Genomic DNA, 24,612 nt, shown 5'->3' on the forward strand with positions numbered 1-24,612 from the left:
GTTAATATTCAATTAAAAATAAAATAAATAAATAATATTAATTAAAATATATATATTTATTTTAGTTTTATTTTACTTTTTGAGAAGGAACACATTTTGAGAAGTATGGAAATGTATCCCCATTCTGTAGAGCATTACTTTTCTCTGTTATTTTAGGCAGCAAGAATCATATGCTTCTGTGTATTCTCTTTATTATTTATGCCTTTTATGTGAATTATCTGTTTGTTTTGTCATGATCACAATGCACGGTACATAAGTTCATGTTCTATAGTGCCTATAAATAGCCTGGTACACGTTATACAAGACTCTTTTGTATTTCCCGTGCAAAACAACATCTATCCCAGAGCCGTATTGCTTTTGTGTAGCTCCATCTAAGCAATGGTGTATCTATTGCACTGAGCGTAAACCCACAGGTGTATAATTACCTCCTACACACGGCCCCTGGACACAGTGTGTAACCTCAACTATGGAGAGAATCTCAGCCTCAAAACCCAGATTTTTCCCTCTGTTTGGTGTAGATGTCAGTGCCCCGGCAGGGTTATGAGGGTTGCGTGCTAATTTAGGGTCCTCTTAAAATGAGTCCTCTCTTATCGATGATCTCATAGCCTCATTACCCTCAAATCGGGAGTTTGCCACTGCTGTCATCATCCCACTTTGCTCTGATGAAATATGGGAGGTTGGAGATGAGCTATAAGGAGATCAGAGATGATCATGAAGGCTTTTTTGTAGGCGGGAGATTTCTACACCCTCTCTGGATCATTGCATTTGATAGAAATGAGTGATGGCGTTGGTCTTTCAGGGTTCCATTAGACCACCTCCTGTTTGCAAGCGCTTTTTCTGTCTTCATCTGCGGTGGGCTCAGGTGGCTTCGAGCGGTTTATAAAAACCTCTGAATGTGCACCGTATGGGGTCTTCTCACCCTGCAGTGCTATTTTTGGTAACCATATACACTGGAGATTAAATGACTCATTGCTTGCTTTCCTGTGTGATTTTTAGCTGGCTTATTGTACATTCATTCACAGTCAAGGTTGTCAGGATTTGTTTTTATTAGAGAGCCAGTATCTTTCAAAAAATAAGATCTAAGTCCTGTTGCACCAGCTGTGTGCAAGTTAAAACTAAGCCTATAGTTGTGACTTAAAGGGGCACTAAGTTACAATTTATGCTCTACTAAATATTTTTGCATTGCACCATTAAACTTAGTTGAAGCGTAACTCTACGTATAAACTAAATATTTATCATATTAACGGCATCATCCTAGACACACGACCCTTCCCCCATCTGTACCACTGACTTCTCTCTTACCCAGAATCCTCTCTGTCCCCTTGCAGGAGTGTCCTCCCGCTCTCCAGACATCATGGCTGCTGGCACTCACTCTCCTGGAGGGCCCAATGGCATCATCAGGAGCCAGTCATTCGCCGGCTTCAGCACCCTGCAGGAGAGACGCTCACGGTGAGGTCATCTGCCCTGTCAGAAGTTAAAACACTCAGCCCTCTCTAGATGAGCTTCTTGATTCTGGATGCATATAAAAAATCAGTTTTGCCACTGCAGAAGAAACAATTGTATTTTTAACACTTTACATAGGACTGTTAAACATATTTTAAAGCATTTGCAGGCAGAGGTGAGAGGTTGAGAAAGGGTGTGAGAAATATTGTATCATGTAATAGTGTTTAATTCATGCCATGTGCTTGGGCTGCACGATATTGAAGAAAAATGCGATAACTCATAATGCGATATTCGATATGCAATACTATAATGCTTAAAGTGTGTAAAATAAACTTAAATTATCTTTAAAGTGTATTTAAAATTATATAACCTACATGTTTCACATTCTTTTTGTGACAAGAAAACATCCCTACAACTTCTGAAAGTGAACAGCAGTGTTTTACTGTAGCAGAAGAAGTGTTATTTTAAAATCAGTGTAAACCACAGGGTTTAGGGTTTCAGGTTATCCTACATTAGGTTTATTTAACAGAAACTGAATAATCAAATGTAAAAATAAAACACTGCTTAGTCTTCACTATATGAATTAAATATATATTGATTCTCAGCTACAAAAGTGAATCAGCCAAGAGCAGTGAGTGATTTTCTCTTTGTCTTTTGTTCATGACCCCAGTTATTGCAAGCTGTTGCGATATGCATATCGCGATATATACATTTGCGATATTTCGATAATTTCGATATATTGTGCAGCCCTGTACCATATCCCATTTCTGGGTGTTTACTCAGAATTTGCACCTAACCAATTTTATGACAAGTGGGCAAAACCTCTTATCTCTCTGCATTGATTTTTAACGGGGGTTTCTATATAGAGCTATAAATAAAGCATGACCAAAAGTATGTGGACACCCCAACACCACACCAATATTTGCAAAATCGTTAATTCCACCGATTTCTGCTACCACTTTTCGGACTTTCCTCTATAAAAACAAATTGCAAAAGAACTGCAAATTATACTGATGTGAAACAACAGATGCAGTAACCGCATTAAAGAGTGTATTTTAACTGTGCGTGCTGGCTTATCTTAGTATGACGGAGTGAATCGTGACTGGGTGACCCCTTAGGCAACAGCATGTGCTCATTCTACACAATGTCCTAGATTTACTGTAGCACTACCTCTAGTGCTCTTTTTACTGTCTGTGCATGTGACATGTTCAGACATGTCGAGCAACCAACTGCCTTTGTGTTATTTTGAAACATGAATGTTATTACTGTGACATCAGAAGTAGGCTAATAAGCACCCTGCCTTTTGACAGAAGTCTTAAATGTCAGAAAGCATTGAGGAAGAGTGGCATTAGATGTACAGCACAAGCTTTATCCTTGTAACATTTTGGGGTTTAACTAATATTATGACATGAATCCTTGAAACGTCTGAAAAGAGAAAGGGGTGGTTATTTGCAAGGATATTGCACAGATAAGTGTGAAGTGCTCTGAAATTCCAACACTAGACTACAGACTCCAAGTCTGCACTAAACTCACTGGTGTTTACGTTAGGGAGCTGCAGAAGAAAAATATATTTAGATAGCTCGTGGATGTAGGATTCTCTTTTAAAGTGAAGATATTGCATGGGTGAATCTCACAAAAACATTTCCAGATCATGTTTCACCTCAAAGAATAAAAAATAAGAAATTATTTATTTTAAATATGCCCTCCCGTGGACGGTCCTCAGAGGAATTTTACTTCCTATGTGGAGTGGGTGGGTCATTCATTGTCTGCACTGCAGATGATGACGACATCACCAGCCCCACTCCGGATCCAGCGCCCAGCCATCCACCAACCAAGCTTCCAAAGGAGAAGATGACTGAGCCAACGCAGATACAGAGGCTGAGCCCTCCGAAATGCCAGTGCCAGAGCTGACTCCTGAGCTCAACATCAGCCTGGAGCCCTGGGAAATTTGATTAGGTAGATTTGGATGATGTTATTCCCCTAAGTCTCCCGTCGCCGCTGGTTCCACCTAGCTTCAAGACTCCAAGTATCTTGGGTTTCTAATTATCCCACCCTGCCTTTCTCTCCCACCACCTCTACCAAAGCAAGCTAGCCCTCTGGCCCCGTCTCTGCTGGTTCCCTTCAGTCCCTCAGCTCCTCCTCCGTTGGCTCCAACCAGAAACTCGAATCCGCCTTGGGTCTTCCAGTCTCCAGCTCCGCCTTGGCACGAGGATCCTCTGTCTCCGCCTCGGCATGTCGACCAGTCGGCTCTGCTTTGGCTCCTTCCTCACTTGGTTCCACCTGAGGCAATCGTCCTTACGGCTTCACCGGGCTCCCTTGGTCAGTCATCACTCTGCCTGCGCCACAGACTTCCAGGGCTTCAGCTACGCTTCGTCCCTCCACCCCTTCAGCTCCGTCGGGTCTCTGTGTCTCCTCGGCTCCACCTGGGTCTCCAACTATCCTGGTTCCACCCCTGCTTGTCGGACATCTGATTCCACCCTGGATCCTCCCACCATTGGTTCCACCATGGTCCTTCGTCCTGGCTGTGCTCTTGGTCAGCATCTGGATCCTCGCTCCGTCATCTCCTCCATGGTGGTTTCCTCTGTCAGACCCTCCTTGGTCACATCCCTCTCCAGCTCCATGTCCTTCTACAAAGCCCTTTTGGACTGTGTTATTTAGTTATGGCGTAAGGACACCTGTTTGGTTCCTGTTTGCCTGTGTTCCCGATCCTGGCAAGGCCTGGTTGAGTTGTGTTAGTAGTGTGTTGAAACTCGCGGTAATGGTAAGGGTCATGACATTTCTGAAACATGCTTGAAATGGTTGACCAATCATAACAAATTGCTCTTTTTTTGGAACTAAACCGCATTACTGACATACTGGGAAGAGAGGTGCGGCAACAATGTAAAATATGTTAAAAATAATGTTTTTTTTGAACATTCAAGTTTGAAAACCTATTCTTGTAGACCCCAAAAAGAAAATCAAAACTTTGAAAAAAGGGCATAATAGGTCCCCTTTAAAACACCTCTATGGTAAATCACGAAGTCATTAGTATGACTTTCTGTAAAGCTGCTTTTGAAATGATGTGCTATATAAATAAATTTGACTTGACTAGCAACTAACAACACAGAGACTTGGCAACCTAGAATAATTTTCCTTGATTGTAATTGTCCTAAAATAAGGCTTAATTTACTTTAAGAAACATAGAATTTCTTTCTTTTGATTTTGTGGTGAAAATGACCACTTGACAGGTTCCTTGAGATTCATCCGCATCTGTTTGTGTTTTCAGGTGTAACTCCTTCATGGGGAACTCAGCAGTGCAGAAGAAGCCCATCTCAAAGCCCAGGAAGCCCCATCTGTCCGGGCACAAATCCAGCAGCAGCAGCAGCTCACGAGAGCCTCAGCCCAAAAGAGTGGAAGAAGTTTACGGAGCCCTCAAACAAGGCCTGGAGTGAGTGCTGTTTAGATGTCTCCTCTGATTCACATATGTCCTGTCACATACTGTAGATCTTCTCTCTCACATTGACTGCATGAATCATTGCTGCTCAGAATGGCTTTGATGAAATCTTTGTACTGTGTACAGTCATTGTTCTGCAGAGTTCTGAAGGATTTGTCGTTTTCTCTTTCTGTCAGTGAATATCTAGAGGTGCACCAAACAGAGCTGGATAAACTCACTTCCCTTATGAAAGACATGAAGAGGAATTCCCGACTGGTGAGACATCATCAGGTTTCCTACACACTATAGTTTACGGTGCATCAGAGTGCTGCTAATCTATTGATTTCAATAGGCGACTATCCTAAAATGTTATATAAATATATGGATCATGGTTTCCTCAAAAATATTAAGTACGAATGACTTCTTTCAGAAACATGTATATTATAAAAAAATTATGTATTAAACATATAGAAATCATTTAAATAAGAAAAATTTACTTGAGAAGCAAAACTGCATAAGATGTTAAGACTTGTTTTCAGAGAATGTATTTTTAATATGAGATATTTTGGCTTACTGCATTGGCAGATTTGTTTTCTTTTTAGTATAAACATTAAAAAACAAGTGAAAAAAGAAAGAAATTGAAAGCTCAGTAAGAAGTCATTAATTGCAGTGTAGCATACATTTCTAGCAAAACCAGCAATAAATCCCTGGTGACCTTCACCGGTTATTTTCTACTGCATGAATTTCATGCTGGTCTAATATGGGCATTTCTGAAGTGTATTTGTCTATCTATATATATATCTTTTTTTATTGTTATAATAGGTTGATTTTTCTAGCATTTCCGCTGATACATATCTTCTTCTTTTTTTTTTCAGGGTGTGCTGTATGATCTGGACAAGGTAGGGTCCTTAAACACACTAATGCTTCTTAACCTGTCGAAGTTGACCTGTGTTAACCTTTTTAAAACGTTATAAGAAGTTAGAAACATGCTGCAGGAAAAATAAGCTGCTTTACATAAATGATGTGCTGCATTCCTGCAGCAGCGATTCGTTATTGCGACACTAATCGCCTAAGGCGTCAGTTGAACTCTGAACTTAGATTGCTCACTGTGAAATCTTTTGCAATTCTTTTTCAGTGAATAACTTTCTGATTTTGTCATTTTATTTCCTTGCTTCTCAGCAAATCAAGACCATAGAGCGATACATGCGACGACTGGAGTTCCACATGAGTAAGGTGAAGTTCACTTTTTTTTTATATACATCTATGTATATGTATGTGCCTGTTTTATATATTAGAAAAGGTGAAGTCAGTACAACAAGTGAAAATACAGTTTTATATAGGAGTGCTTTGTGTTTCAAATAAATGTCTTGACTCATTTTGAGTCCCCTGGTTTGGCATTCTCTAGTGTCAGGAGTCCTGCTGTGTCCCCTTCCTCTTGCAGTGTGTTTTAGTGACATTACAGGTGGGTGTCTGCAGTAAACTACTGTGCTGACTGGCAACTCAGCAGCACGTCAAGTCCTGAAGTAGCCATGGCAACCTGACGAAGGGAGCTTTTGAGGCTGTTGAAGAGCAATTCATAGCTCAAATTAGCCCGACACACTTGAAATTAGCCCCGTATTCAGCTAGCTCACAGGAACACTCTGAACCGTGTGGTCGTACACAGATCTCAGAGAAACAATTTAATCTTTTTTTTTTTTTTTTAAATGCTGTTTATGGTTGGCACTGGATCTAGGTCAAAGCAATTCCCTTGGGTGATGAGCAAACCTCTGATGGCTCAATCCAGGGTGTTAATGAGTGTGTGCAAGTATAAATAGAGGGAGATGCCTTTTCTTTATGATTTCAAGTTTATGTTTAAATCTGATTAGATCTGTGCTGCTCTATTTATATCGCTTGGATCATCATCAGTCTTGACAAGAAAATCACAGATGAGATCTTTATGTAATCTCAAATGTGTCTTCTCTGAATTCGGAAGAGATATCAACAAAATCTTGCTCTGTTCTAACATTTGCCAAAGTACTAGAGATGTCCGGCTCGTAAACGAATCATTCTTTTAATCTGATTCTCTTTAGTGAACTGGTTAAACCAGTTCACCAAATTGGACTGAATCTTCACATGAGTCAAATGATAGACTGATGAAAGAAACTATGTACTGATGAAAAGAAACACCCTTATAATTATTAATATTAATTTATTTTTATTTTTATTTAATAAAATGTAAATCAGCTATGCACTTACAGATGACTTTATTTGAAAATGTAAATGCATTACGTATTAATGACAACATAACATGATGTAAAATAACTGTTGAACACTATACTTTTTATTTTATTTTATTTTATTTTATTTTATTTTCACAGAATGGAATCAGACTTTCCCTCACAATAAGATTCATGCAATCAGAATCAAGAGATTTCATTATGAACTCATTGAAAATGTTTTCATCAAATACTCCTCAGACCAAATGATCTGGGCCATGTTTCTATCCACATTAATTTAAGGTCTGACAGTAATAGTGTTTATGTTTGTTGCTGAAGGAGGAGGATTTGTTACAAAGGCAGGGCTTTGATGCCTGTAGAGGCGGTGAATTAAGGGGGATGAATTCAGATGGCCAACTTCTCAGAAAGGGTTTAAATGTGCTGACAGTCAACAAATACTGTTAGTCTTTTAGGATACTGGAGCACAGAAGTTAATTTCTATCTAGTAGGTAAACGCTTTTAATTTTTCCCCTTTAAAGCAGACTCTCAGCAGGGATTGTGCTTTTAAAAATCCTCCTCATCATAACAAGTGTAGTCGTCCCACTTGCCCATAGGAAGTTAAGCAACACCAACAGGAAGTTTCAAAAGGCCTCGGCTTGCAGTCAGATATCAGTGCTGGAGGTGCTTTATGATCTGGCTTTGAACCCCAAAGATGTTTGATGTGAGTGAATGTATTGTAGGTTTAATCTCTGTTTAATCTGGCTGGCATCCCCTCTGAGTGCAGTCTAAATCCTCTGATCACAGCTGATAGATGCTAGTAACTTAAGAGGATTTTTCTACTTCGTCCATTTCCTCTTTGTACAGTAATGCATATTATTATGCCTTGTAAGTGTGCTCATGGCCTTGTTTCTTCTGTTGTTTTTGTGGTGTGTGGACCAGCTGTGTACTCTTGGCTTGTTATTTGACTCAGTAGGCCTAATCCGAAACCCCACACTTGCGATGGACAGAGGGCTGACAAACAGCTGCTCACACGCACGCATGACTGGGTTGAGTCGCGCCTTGGACTTCTGCTGTCAACCAAAAAAGAAGTCATGCCCAAGTAGATCAAAAGCGCTCCCAGTGGGAACGACTGTTTGCAGAAATGCATATCTGGGTGTGTGTCTCTCAGTTTGCCCCAGATGCATCATCTTCCATACGCCAACACACTCTTACACACCACACACCTAATTCAGCGACGCATTATTATTTTATATTATATTATATTATATTGTAATCCATCAATTTTTCCAAAACGCTTGTCCTATGTACTCTTGTTTAAAAGAAGTACATTTTAGCATACTTAAAAAAAGAGTACTTGATATATAAATAATGTAGTTGAAAAGAATATACTTATGTCCAAACCCAATGTAATGTTTTCAGACAATTAATTGCATGTTCATTGCAATTAAATTAATATGTATTATAAACTGATATTAAATGCAATTAGTTGACAGGACTTAAGTAAATATTTATTTGTAATTTCACACTTCTATTGTCTTTGAAATATGGTTATGGTTATGTGTGCTGCTGTATGTAATAAGCATTTATGGTTATCTAAAAGTAAGTTTTAGTATGTTAGTTAACAAAATAAGTGTATTTCTTTAGAGCATGACAAAAGATTGTTAAAACAATGATCTTTTTGAATTTTTAGTCTGACATTATCACAAAGGGCACTTTTTAAAAGTGTACTTAAGGGTGTAAAGAAACAGTCAAACGTGTACACTTAAGTACACTTTTACACATGGCCTTTTATTTCATTAATGTTAGATTATCTGCAGGTACAAACTTTTTTTTTGTGAAAAATATAAGGAAAATATATTATAACTTTTTATTTATTTTTTTATTTAATGGTTACATCACATTATTTTCGAGATATGCAATTTTAACTTTTATTGAAAATTGTATAATAATAATTGAATAAAAGGAAAAAAAACAACCTGAATACAAAGAGTAAATTCCTACAAACTTGGCACATGTTGCCCAAAGATTCCCTTTCTTTACTGTGGTATTTGTCACTGACCTATCTATATCATGAAATTCATACATTTTTAAGTGTGGTGTCCAAATAGGTTTTGAGGCCACTGTATCTTGGGCACTGTTCAGACATGTGCTCAGATGAAGTGGTCACACTGCAGCAGTCACAGCAGAGCTGTCTGTCTGTGTCGCTACGGGTGCTGCCTGTGAGAACAAATGCTGTGGGCACAGCAAATGAGATAGAAAGTGGTCATTAAGTGGATATGAATATTTAAATCAGACAATATCAATCTGGCAGAGTATCAGCTGATTGTATTGGCTCAGTGCTTCTCTACTGCTTTGTCCTTATTAAACAAACACAAAGCTAAACAACCAACAGCTAACCTGAGCGGCACACCATCCTGTTAGTCACGGGTCACTCTTGTTTAGACCCATTCCACAGATGCCTTTGGTAAATTTGGAAAGCTGTTGAGGATTGGTCGGATTACATTGGTGTGAGTGTCCTGTGGATCACACAACACATGAGCTCTCAAATCTCATTTGTGTTCAGATATTCACACAGCATCTTCAAATATCATTAAAATACCATTCTTCAAATATCATTATGACCTTAATGATTGGTTCTTGCTTGTATGTTGTCACATTTGTTGTTCAAGAGGTCAAGATTTGATAAGGAGATTTTTTTTTAGTAAATGTTTTTAGTGAATAATGACTTAAACGGTAGGTTCACCCAAAAATTAAAATTCTGTGCTCATTTACTCACACACGTCACTCCAAAACCAGATTAAGGTTTTTAAACATTAAATGCATGAATGTTAAGCCAATCATTATTACATATTTGGGTCTATAGTGACCCAATATATAATATATAGTATTATGCTATAGTGTCACTAGCAACCTGAGGTATGTAATAGTGTATTATATATACGTGTATATTATATTGTATGTGTGTGTGTGTATATTGTGAACAAAATATACACATAATATAATATACACATATATAATAATACACTATTACATACCTCGGGTTGCTAGCGACACTATATAGACTATCGATTTTCCATTTACCATGTTTGGTGTGCTTTATGTATGTGCGTGAATAAAAATATGTGATTTAAAAGGCTAAATTAAATCTGTTCCGGATTTAAATGAATTACTTTTAAGATGCCTTTATTAACTTTTGAAGCATGAACGTTTTGGTGGAATGGACTTTCAATGGAGGGACAAAAATCTCAGGCTTCATTAAAAATGTATGTCTTTCAAAGAGGAAAAAAAGTCTAATGGTTTTGGAATGACACGAGGGTGGAGTAAATAAAGATAGAATTTTAATTTTTGGGTGAACTATCCCTTTAAATTTTGGGTTTCTCGGAGAAAGATTTTGTATGGCTTCAGGAAACCTTAAATCTAGCACCATCAGGGCACAAAAAATGCTAAGATTGGGGTTTTAATCCTGCCACAATGTGTAAAATGAGTTGTATGGACTATTTTTATGGTACTTTTATGGTGCTTTATGTTTTTGTCAGAGCTTCAAAGTCACTGCTTTCATTGTCGACAATTTCTTCAAATTAGACACTGGGTTGATAGCTCGAGTTATGGAAAACTGTTTTTCCATTTTCAAAATGCAGCTCATAAAAATTCACCCATCAGACCCCACCCGTCAGACAGAACGGACCGGGCTGGGGGCGGTTATGGTGATTCATTTCCCATGTTGCTTAGCTGGTATGGCAGATGAGAGGAGTCAGACAAGGGTATTTTATGGAGCCAAATAAACAGGCAGCTGTGTGCCACAGCAGGGCTGTGACTGGTGACGGTACGCGTGTGTGGTACAGCGGGATTATAGCACGTGGTACAGTTCTCCAGACTTGGGTGGGGTCTTTCATCCTAGTGTAATTAAACCCACAGGACCACCGTCCAGACACTCTACCCCCACTTGCACACAGCTAACTGTTTGTCTAATGTATGTCGTTTATCATGAACAACCCCCACACATCATACCACACACATACACATCCATCATACACCTTTAATATACCCCATCCGCATACACAAATTGGGTTAGATTGTCCCGATTCTCACCCTCTCATCCTAATGAGAGACATCAAAAAGCCCTGCATCAATATTTCATGTCCCTTGCCTGCATGTGTTTGAATATTTCCTTTTGATTTAGTGTCTTGACATGTTTTGTTTTTTCCTATAAGAGGATAATCTGTACGTTATGGAGGGAATCTTCGTACAGATTTCCTCACAGAGCGGAGCTTAGTAGGGTTTTCCCAGTGGGGGGCCACAGAAACCGGTCCCAACATCTTGCTAAACTTATCCAATTCTATTTTTTCCAACATATAATTGTTTTTGATAAAAATATAACAGCGCTCTGAAACTCTATTCTGCTACACTGCTCACTTTACTTATTATAAACTAATTTAAGTTTCACTAACCTTACAAAGTACGTATTTTAAACCTTGTTCTTAGTAACACAGTAACTGTGTGTGGTAATGAATGTTCTCTTCTCATTACCACAGAAACACATTCTGTATTCTATATTTACTGAAACAGCCTCAAAATGTACTGGAACTCAGAACTGGAGCAATAATTAAATAATAAAACAATTTTCCCTGCACTTTATGAACTCACAATAATATTTCTATAAGCGGCAGCTGCCATCAAAAAAGTACAATTGACTTTACTTTAGTCACTACCCTTGGGGGCAGTACGAATGTGTATATATGTGTATGTGTATGTGTGTAAAATTTATACTTTCATTCCACAAGGATATATTAAATGTATCAAGTGACCGTAAAGATGTTGAAGTGAAGTGAAGACGTTCAGCTGAAGTGTCCATCCCTCTTCCTGCCGACTCCCGCATCATTCCCTGTTCCTGCTGCCCCTTTCGGCTCACTAGTTTCTGTCACTTGCGGTCCATCTCCACACTCTTATTTGCCCCTCTCGCTCTCTCTCCATCCCCCTCAATCACTCGCTCTTCAGCGTTTTTAGGATTAGCATAGCTAATTTGAGCCGGCCAGTGTTCACTGAGTTGTGAATGTGCTAAATGTGCATTTCCATGATAAAGGCCGTGGCTCCGAGCTGCTCGTCTGTCACAGAAGTATGGCATTACCATTGTCCCGAGGGCCGCTGAGCCGCATCATTTTGTGTTTGCTTTTGAAGTGCCCAAATTCATTTTTCATCGCTCCGTACAGTACGCCGCTCCATTGTGCTAACAGAACGTTACAGTAGATTGTAATAGCCACGTTTCTATGCTGAATGGGCTCCCCGGGGTTCTGTAATGATGTATGCTAGCGATTTAGACATCAAAGCTAGTGTTTACGCTATCCTTAGTGAGGGTTGCCATGCGCGAGTGTGTGCAGTCTGCTTTTGTGTAATATAATTCTGTGCACTAATGGTGTTGGTGTGTTTTTACAGATCGATGAGCTGTACGAGGGCTTTTGTATTCAGAGAAGGTTGCGTGATGGCGCCAGTAAGATGAAACAGGCCTTCACTGCTTCACCCTCAACTAAAGGCACACGTGAGAGCCTGGCGGAGGTCAACCGCAGATACAAAGAATATACAGAGGTACATTATAAATGTTTGCTGGTTTCTCTAACTATTTGGCCATTTTTAGCATTTGCGCACAGTATAGTCTGTGGGTTGTCTGAATGACCAGTCGACTAATTGGCCCATATAATTGGTTTTCAGTTTATCTGATCTCAATCATGTGTGTCTCTGAGAGGACATTTTCGTAAGACAAACAGGTCTCGAAGTTTTCACTTTTAGAAGTTTAACTATTTTTGACAGCTTCTTAGAAAAGCAAAACTTGTATCAAAAAAGTCATGATGCAACAGTCAAAAATGATTTGTCTGAGTATATATGAGATGTGTATATGTAGTGGCGGTGCTTTAAAGGGAATACTAATTATAGACACTACCTTTCAGAGAGACTTTCAGAAAAAAGAAAAAAGCAGTATTGTTATCTATGAGACTGTCCTTCATTCATAGTACTTAAAAAGATACCATTAAACTTAAATTTAAAATAAACCGCCTTTCTACATTAATTTGGAGACCAAATGTACACATTATTTTTATTTATTTATTTATTTATTTATTTTTTAGCACTAAAAGTAATAAATATTTAATATACTTTTTTATATATATATTTAATAACAATAATGCAGATTACTTTTTAGTAAGAATAGTACAAGTAAGAAAAATGTATGGCTAATAAAATTTCTCAATTCAGCTGCAATTTGTATTATTATGTGTTCCCTTCTTTTCAGAACATGTGCACTTTTGAGGGTGAGCTGGAGAACTTATTGGGGGAGTTTCATATCAAAATGAAAGGTACAGGACTTCTGCACAGAAAAAAGGAAAATCTATAATGTTTTTGTTAGATTTCAATGACAAACTTTTAAACTCCTTTGCCTCCTGTCTCAGGATTGGCTGGTTTTGCCAGGCTTTGTCCAGGCGATCAGTATGAGGTAAGTTGCTTGAAAAAAACAACAACAAAACCTTTCAGAACATACTAAGTTTCATGCCGTTTTTCTGTAATAAAGCCAGATGCATCTGTCTTCTATCAAATTACTTAACTCTTATATTAATTGCCTGCTGTTCTGCCAAGTACATCCAGTTCATTCATAATCACAGCTCTCCTAGCAACGTTTTCTCTTCTGATCCCCACCAAACCCAATAAAACATTTTTTAAGGCTGTATATAACTAAATACTGAAAACTCCCTTTGCTTTATTGCTCTATTAACGATTAAGTGAACTTGTGTTGATAGCTTTTTCCTACTTTTGCCATTTTTCATTTTTCTCTTTCTTGTTGCCTCTCTCTTTCTATTCCTGGCAGATTTTCATGAGATACGGCCGACAGCGGTGGAAACTGAAGGGGAAGATCGAAACAAACTCCAAGCAGAGTTGGGATGGAGAGGAGATGATCTTCATGCCCCTCATCACAGACCTCATCAACATCAAGGTGGGCTGCAGTCTTCCATGAAAGAGTCCCAATGTAACGACAATTGACAATTTCCCCTTTCACGCAGTAATCCCAGTAAATTGGCCCAGTAGAATGGCTTTACTGGTAAATACACAAATATGCTGTTCTCACAAGCAATGCCATTCTGGCTTTTACCTGGCTTTTACCATTAAGAGACCATTCACACATTAGCACAAAAACACAGATAAATAAAATGTCAGACATCGGAAACAAACGCTTTAAACGCTGCGCTGTTGTCTTCATTTGCCTGCTTGAGGAGCAGCTCTACAGCTCTGTTTCATCTGTTCAATTACGTACAAAGATTTCCATCTAGCACATATTTACTTGAAAAAAAAGAAATAAAAGCAGCAGAGCTTAGTCAACAACGCGGAGTAATTGTGTCATGTCCATAAGAACTTTGATTCTTATGTCAGTGCTTTTGGATCTCGTACAGGTAATAGTCTTCATTCTTGGTTCACGCAGCATCTTACGAGTAATGTTACAACTTCTCATACTGGTAAATTGCCAGAAATGATTTACTGATATTTTTGAAAAGGTCCTGTTCACACATGATCTCTTAATGGTGATTATTTACCAGTAAAGACTATATGTGTGAAAGGGGCTATTGACAAACTGGGCTGTAACCACCATAGACATTCAAGAGAACACTTCCCCTCAATATTTGTTAGTCCTAAAATGTACATGTCATCCTCTCAGTCTTGAGTATTTGGTTACATCCTTGATTGCAACAAAATGTTTTCCTATGAAGAAAGCTGTGAATTAAACATTGCTGAACTGAAATTTCTCAACGCATGACCTTTTTTTCTGCTAGGTGACGGAGTTAAAGGGGTTGGCCACTCACATATTAGTGGGTAGCGTGATCTGTGAAACCAAGGACCTGTTCACCGCTATGCCTCAGGTGGTAGCTGTAGATGTCAACGACCTGGGAACCATTAAACTTAACCTGGAGGTTGCCTGGTTGTAAGTGACGTTATCTAATAAAAAAAGATAAGAAGTGTGGTATTTTAGTCAATTTAGCCACAGTAGAGGAAAGTGTCTATGTACACTGCCCTCTTCAGGACAGTCATGGAAGTGCCATAATGATTTCTCTCAAACCTTTAATGGGGCTTATAAGTCATAGGTTTCCCAGTTTCTTTCATTTTAGTGTTTCCTTTTGTATGATATCAGATTGTTGTACATGAACATATATCTGTCTTGTTTTTGCAGTCCGTTTGACGTGGAGGATCTGACCCTGTCCTCAGGAAACGTGAGTAAAGCCACCGCCCTTCAGAGACGAGTTTCAGTGTACAGCCAAGGCACACCCGAGACGCCCACTTTCCAGGACACGTCTTTCTTTGTGAGTGCACTTCGGAAACTCTTCTCGGTTCTGTTATAAGTCTGCTTCTATCACTGTGAAAAACAAGTACACTTTAGCATACTTTAAAAAAAGAGTACTTATTATGGAAATAAACTACTTTTAAAAGAATATATTTAGGTGTGAAATGAATGTACATGTTTTTACACTTAATTGCTTGTTATATACAAGTAAATAAAAATGTATTATAGTTTAAATTTATATTCAATGCATTTAGCTGAACTTTTTCTTTTTGACCCACTTAAGTAGGACTCAAGTACATCTTTATGTCATTTCATAATTACTTCTATTGTCTTGGAAATGCAGTTAAAGTGTACTGTAAAAGTACTGACGAACATTTATGGTAAACTAAAATATACAATAAATATAATGGAATTTCTATTTAAACTTGTATGTCATGTATTTAAATATATTACTTTATTACACATGCAATAATGAACTTGCAATTTAGTACATAAACCCTCGGTTTCACAGACAAGGCTTAAGCCTATTCCCAGATATAAATGCATGTTTGAGCTGTTTTAACTGAAAAAGTAAAATTAAGTGCACTTCTTTTTCACAAGGGTGTACATATAATACAGGATATTGAAAACAGTGAATGTAAGATCACACTGTCACCTTTCTCACCTTAACACCTCAGTACTAACCTAAATATTAACGCTACTATACTTGTTGTGAGTTCAGTTTATTATTATTTTGTGTGTATTATTAAATATGACAGCACTTGCAACTTGTGTGTGTGAATGTTCTTGTGTAGTCTGTGCTGTTGTGTAATGAACTGTATCCTCCCTGTGGCATCGTGTGCATCGTGGCTGTTGTGTGTGTCTGTGTGCATGTTTCTCGATGGCAAAGAAGTGGCAGCCCCGACGGTGGGAGGGTCAGCGTCTTTCGTTCTTGCACACGCTCAGAGAGACGCTCTTAGAGAAACTCAGACGCAGTCGCTCTTTTGGCGATCTGGCCGCACTGAGACCTCGCTCAAGGTCCAGTCTGGAAGTTTACGTGAGTCAGGTCACTGTGTGCCCTGCCGTTCTGAGTGAAGTCTGTGTGTCACTTTTCTTTGCTTGCATTTTCTGCTTTAAAGTTTGTCACATTTCTCATACACAGTTTTCTTCACACTCACATTCACACATACACTTTTCTAGACTAGTATTACTGTTCAAAGACCCCATGAAAACGAAACTGTGGCTTTTAGTTCATGTCTGTGAGCTTTGAGGCCTATTGTATGCACAGTTCACAAAACAAACATTTAGCAGACACATTCATATTTTAAACCTTTCACTTCCAGGAAGATGGACTTAAGATATTCACAAATATTATCCCCAGGTCATTTAGACATTTTTGTTCAATTAAAATAAAATCGGACCAAAAATCACCCACTTAAACTAGAATAGTTAATTTTACTGACATTTAAGCCACAAATCACAATGCACAAAATATCAACCTTGTACATTTTAAACACAGGTTATCGCAGTTTTCTCAATTGCTTTCAGTTTTGTGTGAAGTATGTATCAGATGGTCAGTGAACAATCTGTGGGCGGTCTTTATGCAGTTTGACACTAGCCTTTGACTAGCATTAGTAAGTAGCTAATCATAGTTTGATTGGCTGTTTAACACCCAACTTCTTGTTTCAGTAGGATTAGTTAACACAGGAAAGACAATTTGCTTTTGTTCAACCTACAAAAACATTTGGGAATTCCTGTGTTAAACCATTTCATAGAGGTTTTTATTTCTTTTACTGCTCTTTAGTGTGTTGGAACTTTTGGACTTGAATTATTGTTCGCATCTTTAGATCACTAAAGCAACATAAATAACAGTACTGAAAAGACTAAATGGCATAAGCGAGCCATACTTACCATATTTTCTTTCTCTTTCAATCGCACAGTCCACTTTACCAGATGACGTCTTTGAAAACGGAGGATGCGGTGTTGCCGAATGCAAGCGTCTGTCCTTCACCTTCTCTGACGTGTCAACCTCAAGCCCCGCCCCCATCCAGTCAAACCCCGAGATCACCGTCACGCCCCCTGAGACGGACCCTAGCTCTCAACCGGCTCCCGTCCCTGAGGACAGGCCAGTTGAGGAGGAGTGCGTTGAGGAAGACTGCGGCAGTGTCAGCACCAGTGATCCAGACCTGGAGTGGGACCAGGTTGAGGGCCAGGGGCCCGGCACGGGCTCCGCTGCCCTCTCGCTGTGCTCCGAGAGTCAGCTGTCCGCAGTGGGACCGGATGATGTGATGTTCCTGGAGCCCAACATGCCTGATGAAGCCCTGGAGCTGAAGCCAGTGGAGCTGGACGGGGAGGAAGGCAGTCTGACCAGGCAGCTGGTGAGGAGACTCACCTCTTCTGACATGCTTCCAGAGACCGGCGCTCTGAGCTGGGCTGGAGAGGGCAGCATTACTTTCCTGGAGAGCAGCCTGGAGGAGGCCATTCAGTCTCTGCTCCTGCTGCTGGAGAGCTTAGGCCAGCGCTGCGGGGAGCTGCAGGACTTGGAGCAGGAGGTCATGAGACTTGAAGACCTGCTCAAGGTGAATGAGTTCTCTGTTTGTGGTCTTCAAACTTTAGATGTTTTGGTGCAGACTCGAGTTTGATTGATCGTGAAGTTTGATGTGTTTTCTTAGCAAGAAAGCCTTCTGAACTCAGGAAACACAGTTGGTTTGAAACGGGGTCGGGAATTAACAGAGGCTTGGAGCAAGAATGCCACCGAAATTCAAGATAAGGGGGCAAAAGATGCCCCTTTACAACTGAATTAATTTTATTCACGATTAAAGTGAGATATGAAAAGAAATGAATGAAAAGTGTTGATTGTGGAATTACATTTAGGTCTGCTCATGTTGCATCAAGGATTTCTTTTCACGCATATTTTTGCAGTGCAAAAATGCAATGGCCTATCAGAGCGGTTCTGATTAGTAACCGGTGATGAAGAAAGTTTTGTTCAGTGTGCACGCTTACTTGCTGAATCTGCACTCTCTCTTCAGAAATGATGAATGTAAACTAGATTCATTATGCAGTTTAGACAGCTTGAGTAATTAAAACAGGACTTTTTGCAAGAGTGCAGAACTCATTTATTAAAGGAGAAGTTCACTTTTAAAATGAAAATTCTGTCATCATATACTCACCCTCATGTTGTTTCAAACCTGTATGAATTTCTTTCTTCTGCTGAACAGAAAGGAAGATATTTAGAAGATTATCAGTAACCAGACAGTTTTTGGGTCCCAATGACTTCCATAGTATATTTTTTTCCTACTATGGAAGTCATTGGGACCCAAAACTGTCTGGTTACTGATAATCTTCTAAATATCTTCTTTTCTGTTCAGCAGAAGAAAGAAATTCATACAGGTTTGAAACAACATGAGGGTGAGTAAATGATGACAGAATTTTCATTTTAAAAGTGAACTTCTCCTTTAAGTTGAGGTCATGAACTGCTTCAGTGATGGGGTGGGGTACGTTTTTTGTTTGCGTTCTAAATGTAATTCAATTCATGAAAGACAACACGGATACATTAAATAAGGTAATTATTAAAAAAAAAATTTTACCAAGATAAAAATGCCCCTGGAAATCAATTCCAGGAGGTCATTTCTGACCCCGGTTTGAAAAGGATGTTCAGATTGTACTGATGGTTCATGGTTCATCTGGAAGTGAACTGATTTCTTTAAAAAAATGTTTGTTTTATAAGTATACATCTAAAGTAAAAACAACCGAAAATATATAATTTGCTTAATAAAAAGCTGCCATTGCATAATTTGATGTACACAGTATTTATATGAAATATACACGGTGGCTTAACATTAATAGGGATCCACTTATATTATAAACCTGGCCTATATTGATAAGTCGCTAATTATTGGCTGATAATATGGCTGATATTCAATTTCTGAACTGTTTTGTCTAAATTTAAATATTATTTAAAATATAAAAAAGACTAAAAATAAATAAACCAATTTTCAGTATGATTTTTTTCCTTCATATTTTTCATATTTGCTAAATATTACATTTAACAGTGTTATTCAACTATTGGCGTTTTTAAAGATTAACTTTAAGTGAGTGTTAGATGATGGCAAAGATATTCTAAATGTAAAAATAGAGGAAAGGAGCATGAACAATTAGATATAAAATACTGGTATAACAAACGTATAATATTGTTTATCCTTGAACATTACAATGTCTTTAATGTCATTTTTGATCCATGTAATATAATCTTGATTTAAAAAAAGTATCAGATTTTGCAGGAATAAACACCAGCGGCATCTGCACTGTTGTTAAAGCACACAATGGTTCAGAAAAACTCAAAACGGACACAAGGGAAAGCTTTCAGTTAAATTCTGAATGAACAGTCTGTGAAGGGTGTTGTTGTCTCTCCTCAGTGCCGTGTCCCTGCCCATAGGAGCCGCTCATCAAGCCTCAGTTTGACTGTGGAGAGCGCTCTGGAAAGCTTCGACTTTCTTAACACCTCTGACTTCGATGACGATGACACAGGAGATGACGCGGGCACCCTCTCACGCACCGTCTTTATTGACATGGAGTCAGAACGAATCGGGTGAGTTGGACATCACACCATTTGGTGACCTGGTTTCTCTCAAGAACTTCAGTAGTTGTGATTATGCAGCGCCGCCTTGTGGTCACAGTATGTCTTGCACGTCCGACAGGTCGGTCCAACATCCAGAAGCAAGAGGACACCTGAGTGAAGCCCTCACAGAGGACACTGGTGTAGGGAACAGTGTGGCCGGCAGTCCGTTGCCTCTCACCACGGGAAACGAGAACCTAGACGTTGCTATCGTTGTTCATCTACAATACTGTAATCATCTCATTCAGGTGATTCTGTGTTTCCACGCTTACAACTTTCTTTTCCTTCTCAGACTCCATACAATAGTGTGATTTCCTTTGTCTCAACTGCACACATACACCACAGATTGAAGCATATCAAGGTGTTTTGTTGATATAAAATGCTGTTTCTTTATGTATTGGGATGTAGATGTTGACCTCAGGAGGAAGGCAGTCGCAGCACAAGACATACCTGCACAAACTAGCAACTGAAACACTCCTGTTGGAGGAGCTCAGTGAGAAAAACTTTGACAGACCGGGCAGCTGCACTTCAGTGTCGGATGGTGAATATATCTTAGATGTTTTTTGTTCCTTGTGGGAGAATTTTGATGTTGTTTCAACAGCATTGCCCATTTTTACTTATCACTAAAAATAAAGGTGCTTTAGTGACATTGATGGATCCATGAAGAACCTTTAACATTCCGAGCATCTTTCCATTACAAAAAAGGTTCTTTACAGTGGAAAAAGGTTAGATTATTAAAGGGATAGCTCATCCAAAAATGAAAATTCTGTCATCATTTACTCACCCTCATCTTGTTCCAAACTTTTATGAATTTCTCTCTTCTGTTGAACACAAAAGAAGATATTTTAAAGAATGTTGGTAACCAGACAGTCAATGGACCCCGTTGACTTCCATAGTATGAAAAAAATGGGAGTCAGTGGGGACCATCAGCTGTTTGGTTACTGACATTCTTCAAAATATATATTTTTGTGTTCAGCAGAAGAAAGAAATTCATACAGGTTTGGAACAACATGAGGGTGAGTAAGTTATGACAGAATTTAAATTTCTGGGTGAACTATCCCTTTAAGTCACCATAAAATCAAAATGAACCATTCTTATTTTTTATGGGACATTGCAGTATTTATTATATATATATATATATATATATATATATATATATATATATATATATATATATATATATATATATATATATATATATATTATATTTATATTTATATTTTTTTTTTAAGTAGTCTGTCCTCAAAATCAAAAATAACTTCCCCCTCCATCTTGCAACGGCAAAATGTTCTTCACATTTAGAAAAAAAGTGATTCTTTTAGGAACTGTTCACTGAAAGGTTGTTATATGGCGTCAATGCAACCCCCCCCCCCCCCCCCCCCCCCTCCCCCTTTGGAACTTTTATTTTTAATATGACTATATTTACTTCAAAGCTTGACTTTTAAAGAGTTTGGGCTGTTTGAGCTAAATATTGTTGCTTTTACTGAAGCATAACTACAAATAGCATCATACACATTATTATAGCACTTAGAAATGGCTTTAGAAAGTAAATAAAAAGTTACTGGACAGAAATAGGTTATTTTACTAGCAACAGCAACATTGCATACTTCAAATGAAATAGTAGTTATAATGATTTAAATAAATAACCTTGTTATAGTTTAAAAACCAGTATAACCTTGATGACCCCAGTGATATAATTTTACATCCCGGTGTTTTATTTTTCCATGTGATGACACGTGTGTGATTACTTAACTAAATTACAATGTGTCCTAAAGAGTTTTGTGACAGATTTACTTTTACCAATAAATTATAATATAAGTGAGTTAAAAATGCCAACAAAAAAGACTGGAAATAATAATATAAGTGATCCTATGGAAGTATTTTTTTTTTTTTTTTTTTTTTTTTTATAAATTAAATTGATACAATAACAAAGTCTCTGTGTACCCACAAATTTGTACCCAGAAGTGACCAAGACCTGACAAAATCTTCAACAACCTCCCTTTAGGGACGTCCTCATTTGTGAATTTGGTATAAAAATAAAGTAATTAAAGATTTTTTGAAAATGCTAAAATGCTGAAAATTTTGTGTGATGGGTAGGTTTAGGGGTAGGGTTGGTGTAAGGGGATAAAATATACAGTTTGTACAGTATAAAAACCATTACATCTATGGAATGTCCCCATTTAGATAGCTAAGTGTGTGTGTGTGTATGTATAATAAAAATAATTCAAAATGTCACTTAATAAATATTTCTGAACATTTTTTTTTCAATTCAACCTCCCCTCTCTTTGTTTGGTCTCCAGTGCTGCCTGAGCTGGTGGAGCGGCCGGCGCTGATGTCTCTGTGGTCCGACTGCAGTGGTGGTCTGTTCCATACCACACTGGACCAAGTGTTAAAGCACATGCATCTCAGCTTTGCCTTGCCACTGCAACAGATTCTGCCTCACTCTCCTGACTCAGGTAGTGACAATAACACTCTGCAGAAGGAGACATCGGCAGTCTGCCGAATTATTATGAATGTAACGTCAGCGTTCATCTGCCTGTGTGTTCGCATGTGTGTCCAGTGATCAGGATGGTGGTGAATGAAATGGTGGACAGGAGCGAGCTGGCCTCTTCCTCATGTCCGTCGCCGTCCTCTATGGCACAGGATGTCCTCACCGTGTTTCAGTTCCACCGCTACTCCGTTGAACACGATGTCACGGACATGGAGCGACACCTGCTGGATTTAGCCAAAGAAGGTAAGACGTTTTTCTTGAATAATAATAATAATAATTCGTTGAATAGCTTTAATAGATTATTAGCATAGTGTAATCTTTCTCTTTTGTGTCCAAACCAGTCATGCTTGAAGAAGCCCTGAGCTGTGGGGACACAGAACGTTCTCTGAAGGAACTACAGGAAGTGTCGGTCATGTGTCTCCAGCCCCGGGCTCAAACCCTGTGGGCCGTGGCTGGGCTGCTGACCTCTGATGACCCTGACGTGATGAAGGCCGCTACTGCCTTCCTGTCCTCTGCTGCCCAACACAAGCCCTTCAGGTCAAAGGTCAGTCGTTTACCACATTACATGATTTTAGTCTATAGCCAGGTTTATATCGACATAATCTAACATTCGAAAATTTTAGGGTCGGTAAGATTTTTTGTAATGCCTTTGAAATAGTTTCTTATGCTCACCAAGGCTGCATTTATATGATCAAAAATACAGTAATAACAGTAATATTGTGAAGTATTATTACAACTTAAAATAACTGTTTATATATTATGTATATTCCTGTGATGACAGCATCATCACTCTAGTCTTCAGTGATCCTTAAGAAATCATTCTAATATGCTGATTTGCTGCTCAAGAAACACTTATTATTATCAATGTTGAAAACAGTTGTGCTGCTTAATATGTTTGTGGAAACTGTGATACATTTTGTTTCATGAGTCTTTGATAAATAGAAAGAACATTTATTCTGAAATAGAAATCTAGCATTATAAATGCCTCTACTGTCACTTTTGATTAATGTGTCCTAGCTAAATAAAAGTTTTAATTTCTTAAAAATCTAACTTTTAAACAGTAGTGTATTTCGAAGCAAATTTTGAAAAATTGCATAAAAATGCTGGATAGAAATGCCAAGATGTGAATAAAAATGTCCTAAATGTGTATAAACTATGACTGACACACATTTACAAAAATAAAATAAAATCATAGAAATAAAAATGTAGTAATTATAATATAAATATTAACAAATTAAAAATATTAATAAATTAAATGTGCAAATTTGAGTAATCATGGTACTTTAGCAGTACAAAATGAATGTACAGCTGCTGGACACCAGGAGGAGATGGAGTAGTTCATCTGGTCTATGTGTGTTTTTCTTCAACAGGCTGTTGATTGTTACACACAAGCCTTATCAGAAGTTGGCTTACACACACCAAGAGCAGCATGTGCCGCTCTGAGCTGCCTGCAGGTCAGTTTCACTGAATCACACGTCACTTCAAACTGAAGCTCAAATCATGTCAGTGATTGGTTACTTCAAGCCTGTCTGTGTGTCTGGGGTTATTTTCAGGCTGTGGAGAGCATTGACGCCGTGGTGTTACTGTGTGACTCAGCGGATGAAGAGCTCCACCAGATTGCCATAGAAACACTCCTCACTTTTGGTAAGACATCCAGTCATACACATGACACACCGGCTGCACGATTAGTCAATTCAATGATACTTCTTGTTTTCGCTCTTTCTGCAGACGAGTGTACGTCTGACTGACCCATTCTAGACTGCATTTTATTAGACACAAATGTTTATATGTGTATTTTTGGTCTGTTTTCTCAGAAAATAAATACTGAACGATCAATCTTTTGGGAATATGCTAGCACCAGAGTCCCTGTGGATCCATAAAAATATGAGCACTGCGCCTTCAAAATCAAAATATGTGTCCGTAGAAATTTCGTGTGCTCAAAGGTCTAGTGCGACCGCAGCTTTTATCAGAAATCAAAATGAAATATCTCTGTGTATCTATGACTTGCTTTATGATTAAAAGGGAAGAAAAGGGTAAGTTCAGTATATAGATTATGCTAGCAATAATCTGTTAATTGCCTTTCTTTAGTTTAAACGCATTATTATTGTATCAGAAAACTCCAATATCAGTTGACCTCTAATTGGCATCTATAAATAGTATTGA

The 24,612-nt window shown here is 38.4% G+C and overlaps 1 protein-coding gene across 2 annotated transcripts in view; it reads left to right on the top strand.

Moving 5' to 3' along the window:
* The window catches only part of ripor2 (RHO family interacting cell polarization regulator 2), a 46,925-nt gene that overhangs the window by 18,871 nt on the left and 3,442 nt on the right, over positions 1-24,612 (top strand). For both annotated transcript variants that reach the window (XM_084422768.1, XM_084422769.1), the window contains exons 2-21: positions 1,329-1,449; positions 4,709-4,870; positions 5,053-5,131; positions 5,731-5,754; positions 6,035-6,088; positions 12,481-12,630; positions 13,331-13,394; positions 13,488-13,531; positions 13,901-14,026; positions 14,859-15,007; positions 15,254-15,383; positions 17,284-17,922; positions 19,759-19,931; positions 20,041-20,206; positions 20,367-20,499; positions 22,259-22,414; positions 22,519-22,692; positions 22,791-22,993; positions 23,820-23,903; positions 24,003-24,093. In XM_084422768.1, coding sequence (XP_084278894.1) covers positions 1,329-1,449; positions 4,709-4,870; positions 5,053-5,131; positions 5,731-5,754; positions 6,035-6,088; positions 12,481-12,630; positions 13,331-13,394; positions 13,488-13,531; positions 13,901-14,026; positions 14,859-15,007; positions 15,254-15,383; positions 17,284-17,922; positions 19,759-19,931; positions 20,041-20,206; positions 20,367-20,499; positions 22,259-22,414; positions 22,519-22,692; positions 22,791-22,993; positions 23,820-23,903; positions 24,003-24,093 — 2,922 coding nt within the window. The remainder of the gene's footprint in view (positions 1-1,328; positions 1,450-4,708; positions 4,871-5,052; positions 5,132-5,730; positions 5,755-6,034; positions 6,089-12,480; positions 12,631-13,330; positions 13,395-13,487; positions 13,532-13,900; positions 14,027-14,858; positions 15,008-15,253; positions 15,384-17,283; positions 17,923-19,758; positions 19,932-20,040; positions 20,207-20,366; positions 20,500-22,258; positions 22,415-22,518; positions 22,693-22,790; positions 22,994-23,819; positions 23,904-24,002; positions 24,094-24,612) is intronic.

This window comes from Rutilus rutilus, assembly GCF_951802725.1.
Source record: "Rutilus rutilus genome assembly, chromosome: 11".
NCBI lineage: Eukaryota > Metazoa > Chordata > Actinopteri > Cypriniformes > Leuciscidae > Rutilus > Rutilus rutilus.